Here is a 12302-nt window from a genome sequence, read left to right as displayed (position 1 = left end):
GTGTAAGCTACATGTTTTATTTAACTGCTGATACACTGTATGCTGATTTGGTCAGACCCGTGTAAGCTACATGTTTTATTTAACTGCTGATACACTGTATGCTGATTTGGTCAGACCCGTGTAAGCTACATGTTTTGTTTAACTGCTGATACACTGTATGCTGATTTGGTCAGACCCATGGAAGCTACATGTTTTATTTAACTGCTGATACACTGTATGCTGATTTGGTCAGACCCATGTAAGCTACATGTTTTATTTAACTGCTGATACACTGTATGCTGATTTGGTCAGACCCATAAAAGCTACATGTTTTATTTAACTGCTGATACACTGTATGCTGATTTGGTCAGACCCGTGGAAGCTATTTTCTGAGTTCAATATACTGCCGTTTTATTGAAACTGACACCCTCTACTGGTACAATTCTGAGATTGACTACAATTTGATCTTAACCCATCAAAGATAAATAAGAATAAATTTCAAATTAGTGATAATGAAACTAAAACTTTTCATGGATTCAGTGCAAGTTTAGAGTATCTGATTTTAACGATGTAATTTGTGAAAACAAAAGAATTTCTAACCTGTAGTGTTACATTAGGAGCAACAGTGTTATTTAACAAATCATTCATATTTTTGGGGAAACGAGGAGCAGAAGAAAGGGCGAGTTGATCATCAACAGACTGATGAGTTTGAAGGGTGAGTTGTTGTTGTTGCTGCTGGGCTAACAGTCTCTTCTGTTGTTGCAGGAGGTATTTCTGACGCCTTTCATATAATCGACTCCTCACCTGGAAAAATAAAACAAAATAATAATAAATTTCACATATTCACCAAATGTTAGAAGTGTGCGCGTGTGTGAGAGAGAGAGAGAAAAGTTTTCGACAAAGTTTTAAATGTGGAGAAAATCCATATGTGTATTAAATCATATTCAATGAGCATTATTTAATATCCTAAATTACCCAATTCTCAGAGATTTTCTAAATTTACACAATTTAAACAATGTTAAATGATATTTATTTTATATCAAGTATCACCTCATCTCACAGAGGTAGTACAACTGTAGCATACAAAAAAAAAAAAAAGGTGAAGGGAAACACAGATGAAGATGTGAAAATATATATGTTCTCCTCTAGAGCATTACTATCAGCAAGTACTTACAAAACATTAAAAATTTGTTTTAGCCTTAAAAAGTATGATGATGACCACATGTGAATATGGAACCTCTGTGTAACCACCATTAAAAAAGGGTTCAAACTTCCCAAAGTTTACCAGTTTCAAGTTTTAGATATGTAATGAAATATTAAAGCATTTTTTTTGTGTGTCTAAAAAATAAACCTGGTAAAGATGCTTATCTATGAATGTGGCAGTGAGAATTAATGATCACCAAATGCTCAGACTTGCACGGCTTCAAAGTTCACCATAATTCTACAGAAACCAGATTGACAAGTGATACTGAAACAAAGAAAATAAAGGTGTTTCAGAAAAAAACCCTCGCCCCATGAACGAGGTACAAGCCAAGTGCTAAGAATGGTAGACCCAGAAAACAATAAAGTTTATGGTGATAGTAGTAGGCTGACATATACAAGTAAAAAAAGTACAATGTGGAGTTTAGCATACATTTATTTTGGATATTCACATAAAGCTTATCTGGATTGGCATCGCTAATTTTTGAACTGATCAAAAAAAGATGGAAGACAGCTAGTCAACAACACCTACCACGAACTCTTGAGCTACTCTAATCGCATAGCGAGATTGTAGAGCACAATTTTGTGGCAACAGGACATGAACTGTGGACCCTCAGATTCAGTCTGTCATATAAAACATTAGGCCTCCAGAAAATAACAAAGGGAGCAAAGAGTATATTAATGAAAAATCAAAAGCAAGACAATAGCTACTGGACCAAGAAGAACCAAAGTGACATCTGCTGTTTAAAAAAAAACTAAATATGAAAAAATAATGAATCAATTCTAATTTCTTTATGAAAAAGTTGAATAACAGATTATATAAAATCATAACATCTAAGGAAACATGTTACATAAATGAATTGGAAGCAGGGTGTGGTAAAAACCAATACAGCAGACAGGGCCTCCCATAAGAGAACAAACCAATCTTTCATGAAACGTTTAGCAATGTTGAGTCTCATTAAACACCATGAGAGAAGAATGAAAAAACAAACAAACTATACTATCAACATAATGTCAAGATCAGTTTCTCAGCAGCAATCAAAGGTAGAATCTAGTAGTAAAGGAGAAGCTAATTAAATGTTTGGATTAACCAACATTTTAAAGACCCAGCAGCAGCAAAGCAAATAAGCAGAACCAAAGAGTATAACTCCAAGAAAATATAGCCAGCTTTTAAACAGTTGCCAAATACAAATACACTCTTCACACACACACACACACACACAAACCAAAAAAAAAAGAAGAAAATAACAGAAAATAAAGAAATGGAAGTCAGTGCAGTTTTATGAGCACTTTCAAAAGATTTTACAATGCCAATAGTGAAAGAACTGTTTGCAACAACTAGAGTTTCCTACCTGTGGTGCAAGATTGGCTGGGATACCTCCAGCTCCTGGATACTGAGACAAACCTGCCCGCTGAACATTAACTATTTCTAAAACTTGCTGCCCATTGGTCATTGCACCTGGATTGGGCAGTCTGGATCTCTGACTAACCACCACACTGTTGTAAGTTGGAGGCTGAGACGAGGACTGGGATGATACAAAAGTTGTCATGGCATTGGGAGATGTAGCAGTAGTTAACTGAGGATATAATGCTGGACTAGTAACTACACGGGAACTTGATGACATTGGGGTACTTCCACTGCTAGGAGTTTCGTAGCTCATTAACTGCTTTTGAATGGCATTGATAGCCATTTTTGCTTGAAGATCTTGAGTGGACATCATTGGTTGTGGTGCTGGTTGAGCAGTGGTTGTACTTGATACAGATGTTTGACTAAATGCTTCATCGAGTAACTTCACCACTACTGAATCACCAGCAGATGGAGACTCCATTTCTTGTTCCAGGCTCCAAACCTGCCATATAGGAAAACTTAATAAGATTTAAACACAAAATTTCTGTAACTCGGGACAACACAGGCTAGCTGGTGCATGTTAGCTATTCTAACCTGGAGATGTACTAGCGAGAGTACAGTCTTTCATCAGACTTGAATGAGAATGGGTAATTTTAAATTATCAAACTTGTGTGTTTGTTATTAAGTACAAAGTTACACAATGTGTTACCTTTGCCCACAAAATAGGTACTAAAATATAATTTTTAGTATTATAAGCTCCCACACTTACCACTGAGCTGCAAAGTACATAGCAAAGGTGTAGGAGGCAAATTACAAGTGGTTGCCCCGATGTTTATATGATCAAGTGAAGAAAGGAAATGTGAGCCACAGGTGCACCCATTATAGCCATGGTGCAGGGCCCACTTTAGGGCCCCAGAAGCTTTTGAGTTATGGATTAAATTTTATGCATTCTCCTGCTTTTCCCGAGAGCAATTTTCCTATTTTTGATGCCTTTTTACTGGGATAGATTGAAAAGTAGGTAAGTCATCTGTCTACTTCAATTAATTAAGGCTCATTTTAAAAAATCATACAGGTTTTACTGCTTTAGAAAAATAACATATAACACAATATATTGTATATATACAATGATTTTATGATGTATCTTAAAACACATTTCACCTTTTCTAACTTAACGTGCTACTTTAACTACATGTAACTATACAAAAGATTAACTGGTATTTTTACCAATAACAGCCCTGCCCCCTTTCCAGTGGCTCAGCAGTAAGTCTGAAGACTTACAATGCTAAAAATCAGGTTTTGATACACATCGTGGATAGAGCACAGATTGCTCAATTTCACAAATGAGTAAAAATACTAAATTTTAATTGCGATTTATCTACCTTTATATATAAAGTTGTTCATCTGTCCGACTGATGTCAATAGCTGTCATGAAGGACTGGCTGAACCAATTTTGATGAAATTTTGTAAGTTCGGGCATAACAATGCAAGGTGCCTTTGCTAATAATACCTAAGCATGAAAAAAAAGAGAAAAGGATCCATAAACCTACCTCTTCTAAGATTTGGGACAAAAGTGGGTCCGAGACATGATCACTGCCTCCTACTGTCCCTGTTGGCTCTGATGAAATAACATCTCCTAATAATTCTGATAGCGTCACATGTGAAGATGATGGAATGCTTATTTGCCCAGGAGTTGGAAAGATGTTGGATGGTGATGCAGTTCCATTATTTGTTGTCACGTGGATTCCTAATGATCTGGAAAGCTGTGGAGCATCTGGATTGTTGAGAATTTTCAGCAGTAATTCTTGTTGTGAAGGTTGTTGCTGCTGTTGAGGGAAACTTGTGCTGGATAGTTGATGATGGTTGAAGGCTAGTTGACCCCATGAGTCAAACGTCACAACGTCTTGTTCAAGAAGGTTACGTATAGCAGCTGTGGATAAAGTTGTACAACTTTGCTGGGTTGCAGCTAAAGTAGACACTGTGGATGCTACTGTTGAAGATACTGAATGCATGTTTGATTTGGCAGATGTGTTTAGAAGCTTTTTCTCAAGACCTCTTGGAAGTCGATCCTGAGGAAGTTGAGACATAATGGAGCTGGCAATGGTGGTAGGGATGGACGGCTCAGTTTTTGGAGTTTGAGCAAGCATAGACACCAGCATTGGATTTTGTCCAGCCAAGTAAGCCTATGGGTAAAGTGAAATATTAAGTATTGTGTCTTGTCAATTTGAAGAACTTTCTTTATAAGGACATGAATCTTAAAAACCATTCTTATAGGCAAAACTAGACTGGCAATAAGCCCTCAAGGAAAACAGTTGTCAGTTATCAGGGAACACAGCCGTAAGCTCTCTCAGGTGAGTAAAACCTTGGCCAGCAAAATATAAGAAAATTAATAACTTAATATTATATAAGTGAGTGAGTGGGCAAATGAATGCTAATTTTTTTAATGATCAGGTCTTGCAACAAAGAATGAAAAAATGTGTACTCTGACCTCCTAACTGGAGGTAATTTTCAGATTAAGAAAACAATAAGGACAAGACCTATATGTTAAATAAGTTTAGAGATAAAAAAAAAAACATCAAAAAGAAATATAACACCACACGACCTTCTACACTTTAGTTGTTATTCCAATTTGTATGTGAACATTCAAAATTATCATCAAAACTTTTTGTTTACGGATAAGAAGTGGTTTAAATGTTTATAACCGTAACACTAAAATGTTTTAAAGGCAATGAAAGTGTTTGACCCCCAAAATGTACAGCTTAAACAACAAATATTGAAAAAGCTAGTTCAAGCTCATTAAATATTTACCTATAACTGATTTACGATCAACACAAACTACTTACACAGGTCAGACCTCAAGTTTAACCCAGTCATTCTTATAGCCAATTTAATACACCATTTTTATTTGTAATTATTAGAATACAGTGATGATTCAACTGTTGGGTACCCTTAACTGTTAGCAATATTTTTAACCATAATCCCAATAATATCTCATAAGGTTCAGCCAATGTGGCTGATTTAGGTTAAAGTTGCATACTAAACTAACAATACAAAATAATCTTCGTAATAAAAGAAATTTATTGCACAGCCCACATGTCCTAACAGTATTCTAGGATCACTAATCTAACACTGTTTACAATAATACAATGTAATGGCTTGTACCTCTCTGTGACGATTATTACTGACCTATGGAACCACCTTGACCTTTACAGGGATGACCCATTGTAAACCATCATAAATAATTTTATAGAAGATCAAGACAATTGAATTATAGCTGCTAAATATAGCTTTATTTAGTTGTTTTACAAAAATAAATAGTTAATAAAAGTCCAACTTTTTTTTTTTTGTATATGGGTCATACTGTTGTACTTTTAGTATTATCATATTAGTATACTCAAACTGAAAAATAAAATAAAAGCTATTTATATTCTAATGACAAAATAAATAAACAAAAGCACCTAATAAAAATTTACTGTAAAACAAAAAGTTCATACTTACATGATTGGGACGTTTCTGTGGAGCTTCCATAGATGAGTCCGATATAGAATCTGAAGATTTTCTCTTAACAGCCGTGTTTGTGACATCGTCTAAGTTAGAAGGACCCAAGGTGTTACCCGGCTGGCTAGAAGAATCAGTCCCCAACTGATTCAAGAAATGATCACTTGTAGCTGACTGATTTGCAGGCTGAGAATCTACCTCTCCTGCACTTTGGCTATTTTCGTTTTGATTCTGGTAAAATATCAAAAGAATTTTAAGATCATGTTTTCAAAATACTTCAGTTCTATGTCTGCAATTAATTTGATGGTCCACAGTAGTTCTGTTTCCGAATTTTACAACAGCTTAAGTCAAGTATTGACTTAATTAAGTCATTAAATAGCACATCTTTCCTCAGGTGGGTTCTGGATTTGTCTTCTCTAACAATCAGTAGAGGGAGCCAGATTTCATCATTGGAAAGATGAAGATTCTATCACTTATAAAGTTCAAGTTAAAAAACAAAATTTTTACCACATGTAAATTCGAGTTAAAAAAACTAACTATGAAAGAAAAATGGGTAAGAAGAGCTGTGAAATGTTTAAATTTTGTTTTATTTGGATCAAGCGGAATCCAATATGCAAGCAGAATGAGCCAGTGGTGATGCATGTCTGTATTAGAAAATTAACTTAAAATTTCAAATTTTGGAAAACAAATTTTCCACAACTATATATATATATATATATATATATCTTTAAATGGCTTTTGTATCACTATTTACATGCGTGGAAACTGTGAGGACCCCTCTGCTGGTGAGACCAAATGTCACCTAAAAGTAAGAATACACGAGAACCAAGCAAACCCTGCCTCTTCACAATACATCAATATAGCAAAGAAATAAATCAGCAAGTCAATATTTTCCAACTTCTCCATCCTTAGGAAAGCCAGTAGTGATTTGTAACTACTGACAAAGAATATGTCTCCCATTTATATATATATTACAATTTTGTTATTTTTGAATATAATTGTTATATTATATAAAGTAATTTATATTTTTCCTATCTCTGTGTCCTAATTTCATCCAATTTCATCTTCAATTATTCTCAAAGACAGAGGTATTTATATTTCTGTTTGTAGATACTGAAAATGGAATCATTTGTATCCTGAGACATCTACATTTCTGTAAAATAAAGATGTTTCTTGTGTCATTCTCCTCTTTACTGTTGAAAAAATTTGTTTTCTCCTTCAAATGACACAATAAAATTATCTAAACAGTAAATTACACGAAAAGACACAAAATCCGTATGTAAGTACACCACACTTACAAAAGAAACTTTACCTGATCTTTGAGTTTTGACTTTAGAAGACGCACGTCTTGAGACTTTCTGTAGCCGTTTTCATAGTCGTCATCATTCAGTAACTACGAAAGGCAAATAAAATAATTAGCAATATACATCTTTAATCAAATCCATGTACAAAAACATATTTTCACAAGGAAATTGTGCGTAAAAGTACTTGGTTTTACCCTTCACTAGCTACAATTTTTGTTTTGATGACAAACACAGATCATCAGGAACTAAAAGAAAACTTTTTTTTTTTAAATTTGTGTCCAAAGTAAAAAAATTACACAAATTACAGAAGTCACATGAAGTGTTATTCAGTTTCTTTTATAATTTGTGGAAAATAAGCATTTAACTTCCAGAGAAAGGTTAAGTCGTACCTTTCGTAGCATGGTGTTATTGTTCATAGTCTTCATTTGGTGTTCTCCATTGAGTTCACTTTTCAAACCTTCCGGACTATTTTCTTGTAATAGTTCTTTGTTATGAGCAATATTCAAAGCACCCTCAGGTAGTGCAGATGTTTTTTCATCTTCTTCATTTAACAATTCATGCAAAATATTTTCCTTATCAGAAGAAGAAATAACTCTGCCATTTTCTGAAAGACCTGGCTGTGTTGTCTGTAAAACTAAACCACTATTACTACTAGTTGGAACTTCTGAAGTTACACTATACCCCTTGGACACTGTAGTAGAAATAGTATGTGAAGAGTTTACTTTTTCAGTTGTCTTAGTTAACAAGTTTCTTAATTTCTGAGCTGTTTTGGAAAGGCTCTGGTTTTCTTGCAAAGATGGAGGACTTGTGTTATTTATGTCAGCAGTGGTTCCTGTGGATTCCACTTTTCCATAAGATGGTGAAGACTGTATAGAGCTGAGAGAGAATGACACACTGAATGAAGTGTTTCCACATGGTGTAGGACTTGGAATTGAAGTAAGCTGGGCAGCTGGTGAACATGTGGCAGGTGACATCTTACCTTGTGTCAGTTCAGGAGAAAAGGCACTATTTGATGAATGGGAACCCTGAGCAACAGAGTGAACACTACCAGAGTTGTTGTTACTGTTTGGTGATGTAGACATTTGAGTATGTGGGCTGAGAGTGGAAGTGTAAGAGGTGGTGCCAGTGATAGCCAGCCCATCCTCTCGGTGGTTCCCAACAATCAAATCCCAAGTGGGACCTGAAAAAATGTCCAGCCCTAGATCATTGAATCCAAAGTCATGGGAAGAAGGACTGAAAGTTGAAAACCCACCATAAACTGAAGTAGATGTGTTCATCGAGACATTTTCTGCAGAGTTCACACCATTCAATTCCTCATTCAAATTACCAATGAGGCTGGTGGAAGGTGAATTCCCGCTGACTGCAGGTGTACTACTCCTTTGAAGGCTTTCTAAAGATTGGGGAGTTTCACTATCTCTGTTGAATTGGGTGAAAAACAAAACAAAAACATATACTATATAATCACTGTTTTTTTTCCATACTAGTTTACAAAACATAACGATTCTTTGCTTGACTAAAATATTTCTAAAAACTAAACAAGAAATTAACATTGATAGCATTAAACTAGTATTTTCTATTCCCTATACATAAATACTCCACTTTTTAATTAAGTACGAGTTTGAAAAAAAAAATCAAAACTGGTTATCGACATGAAAAACACATATTAAAACAAGTTTTACAACACACACTCTTATTAAAAACAATTGTGCATCTTGAGTTAGCTTGCTATAAAACACATTACATCACATTGTTGTTACCAAGGTTCTAGCCAATTATGGGGTCCACATATTGTATAATTTTGTTTTTATCTATTGCAACACTCAGTGTAAAGGACAGATCAAAAAATTGAGTGAAAATTATTCATTTTTAAATAAAATACAAAACAGATTACACCGGTATTTAAAATAATTGTAGTATTTTCTGTATTTTCTGTATTTTATCTTTTCCAATACCTTATCACTGATAAGGTATTGGAACCTTGTAGCCAACAAACATGACGCTTTTACTGAACCACAAAATTGGTGCATCAGATTTTAAAATAAGAAATTATTTTATTTTAAAGATATAGTTGCCTTGTTACTTTACAAGCGTTATGTATTTTATCTGAGAAAAAGAATCCACCAATAGGTGGCTACCCATTTGTGTAAAAGAATATATCCAAATAAAGACACTCAATAGGTAGTAAAAACATGTAACATCATTACTGCTACAAGAACCGAGGATGTGTAGCAGTTGAGGATTTAAGAAAGAGTTAGATATCTACAACTCTTAACATCTGATCTGAATCATCAAAATGCATTTTTATTTTATGCTTCTCCTCTAATAGCAAAATTTTTCTAACTTTCAATGTTCTTAACTAGCATTGCTTTCTTACAGTTACTTCAGATATTCAAATTCAATTTTACATGTTAAAAAGTTAACTTATTTTAATATTTCTCAGAAATAATAAACATGACAATACACTGACTAAGTACACTAAAGTATATCATATTTAAATATTAAGTTTGAAAAACAGATACATTTCAGGTTATGCACCTTAAAAGCTAATACTACCTTCCTGAAGGTCTGAAAAAAAAACAAAAAAAAAAAACTGTTCCTACAAATTTCCCTCTAGTTACTGTATTTTCAAATTTGATTTATCTTGTGGATGTTTCAAGACAAACAAACTAAATGTCAGAAATATGAAGCTACTGCAACCAGAGCTAACTTGCCAGTCCAACTGCCATACACTTATAAATAAAAAAAAATATGTGACTTTCTATTTTTTTCCAATCCTTGAAGAAGTGGTACAAAAATTACAAGTTTATTGTATGATGACTTCTTATGATTTCTTATTTGTTTCGGGTACATGCTGGAGGAGTTTATACAGAAAATTCCACCCAACAAAGCTCCGTGGCTATGACATCTACAACGATAAGATGGCTAACTATTAAGAAGTTGTAAAATTTAAATTCATGCAAAACTGTCCATGCCACTGAAAATAGTGTAAACAAATTGCTAGGAAGTTACTTGTAAACTTTCAAAGAATAGCCATCAGTACACTTACTGATTCCTCTTACTTTTAGTTTTTTACTGTTTGTTTTTGTTGTTTTCTTTTGTGCAGGAACCAAAGTTTACCTTTATAAATGGTGAAAGTCCGATTAAAATCTATTGTTTAGAACTCCTAAGTTATCATGCAGAAAGTAGATGTCTATAGATAGAGTGTTATATGCTCCCCCAAAAAAACTTTTCAGTATTTCATAAACAAACAATAAACTCGTACAGCAGTTACCAGGTAAATGCCAAAATCATTAACATATAAAACTCTGAACATTTTATAAATGACATAAAATACAACTGTTATAAAGGGCTGAAACCTATTACAATTTATAACTGAGACCATAAAAGTGCGAGAACTTTGCTCAAAAATCTTTAAAAATATAACTCGTGGGAGGAGTTTGTCACTGTCAGAGAAATTTTTTTCCAAGGCCAGCTCATATTAGCACTGGGGTAAAAAAAAAGTTGAGAGTATAATACAAAAGAAAATTTCAATTACTAAAATTGTAAAACAAGGTTTAGCAAAACAAAAAATTTAATAACTCGTGATTAAAAAATAGATCTACAAAAATGAAATAGTTGTAAATCAGTTCAAAATCTCAAAGCACCTTGTGACCCCAAATATAAAGAATAAGATGTCAAGTGTTGCTCAAGATTCAGCGATCTGACACAAGGTACAGGTTAAAGTCTTTTGGTTTGGTTTTTCGCATTAATATCCTATTGATTTTCAGGTCATATGCATCATTTTAAGGCTTTTATAATAAAAACCTGTAATGTTATGTCACTTTGAAATGCTGCACTTACTGTTTAGGCTTCCAAATAAATAATCTTGCACTAAAAATAAAAAATAACAGGTACTGAAAATTCAAATCATTCTAGCCAAATAAAACAATTGATTACACTTGCCGAATAATCGAATGTGTAGCCATAATAAACTCCTCTTCACTCGTCACTTGACCGTAGCTAAATTTTTTACTTTTAGTTTGAACGTAAATGTATTTATCTTGTGATATTTGTAGACGATAGATGCCACTGGTGTTGCTGCCTGTTTGGAGGGCTAGAGATAGAGAAAAAAAAGTTTTATAATCCACTGAAAATTAACCTGTCACCAAATGATGTATGAAGAGTACTTTCAAGTGTTTATCCTACTAATTTAATTGGAAATTAGAAATGACTACTTGATGCTCAAGCCACTAAATAAATTCAATACAAAATTAACAGTCAACTAAAAAAACTGATCTTTATTTAAATAACAAACAATTAATGATGACAGCACTATTAGAATACCAAATTTTAAGTTTTTATGGACTTCATCTATATATCAAATTCTGTACAATCTACACTACATAATGTTTATTGTAGTACCGATTTAATCTCTTTGTTTCATCACCAGGTACATAACTTACTGTCTTTCAAATGTTGGTTCACTTTGTGTCGATCTTTGGGATGACAGAGTTCCTGAATACTCTTACCAACAAAGTCTTTATTAAGATGCTGGCTGTAAGTCGATGATACACCACTGAAACCATTAGAATAAAACAGATTTTTATTTTTATTATGCAAGTATACAGGCTAATTGCAAACAGAACTGTAATACTGAAAGTTGTTGTAGTGTTTCAAACAGAGCAGGACAGCACTTTTATTTTCAAAGTAGGACTGGTTGTTAGCACTTTTTTTTTGCAAAATAGAACTGGTTGTTAGCATGTCTTTTACAAAGCAGGACTGGTTGTTAGCATGTCTTACAAAGTAGAACTGGTTGTTAGCATTTTTTTTCACAAAGTAGGACTGGTTGTTAGCATTTTTTTTCACAAAGTAGAACTGGTTGTTAGCATTTTTTTTCACAAAGTAGAACTGGTTGTTAGCATTTTTTTTCACAAAGTAGAACTGGTTGTTAGCATTTTTTTTCACAAAGTAGAACTGGTTGTTAGCATTTTTTTTTA

The 12302-nt window shown here is 33.7% G+C and overlaps 1 protein-coding gene across 1 annotated transcript in view; it reads right to left on the bottom strand.

Moving 5' to 3' along the window:
• Positions 1-12302, bottom strand: part of LOC106463449 (nuclear receptor coactivator 2-like) — a 60995-nt gene that overhangs the window by 10277 nt on the left and 38416 nt on the right. Inside the window, exons 9-16 of the mRNA XM_022390940.1 lie at positions 11769-11881; positions 11269-11419; positions 7716-8742; positions 7335-7415; positions 6023-6253; positions 4075-4707; positions 2532-3029; positions 580-783 (exon numbers count right to left, since the gene is read on the bottom strand). Of these exons, the coding sequence (XP_022246648.1) occupies positions 580-783; positions 2532-3029; positions 4075-4707; positions 6023-6253; positions 7335-7415; positions 7716-8742; positions 11269-11419; positions 11769-11881 (2938 nt within the window). The remainder of the gene's footprint in view (positions 1-579; positions 784-2531; positions 3030-4074; positions 4708-6022; positions 6254-7334; positions 7416-7715; positions 8743-11268; positions 11420-11768; positions 11882-12302) is intronic.

The sequence above is a fragment of the Limulus polyphemus genome, unplaced genomic scaffold (genome assembly GCF_000517525.1).
Source record: "Limulus polyphemus unplaced genomic scaffold, Limulus_polyphemus-2.1.2 Scaffold1411, whole genome shotgun sequence".
In the NCBI taxonomy this organism is placed as follows: domain Eukaryota; kingdom Metazoa; phylum Arthropoda; class Merostomata; order Xiphosura; family Limulidae; genus Limulus; species Limulus polyphemus.
This window is presented reverse-complemented; position numbering and strand designations above follow the sequence as displayed.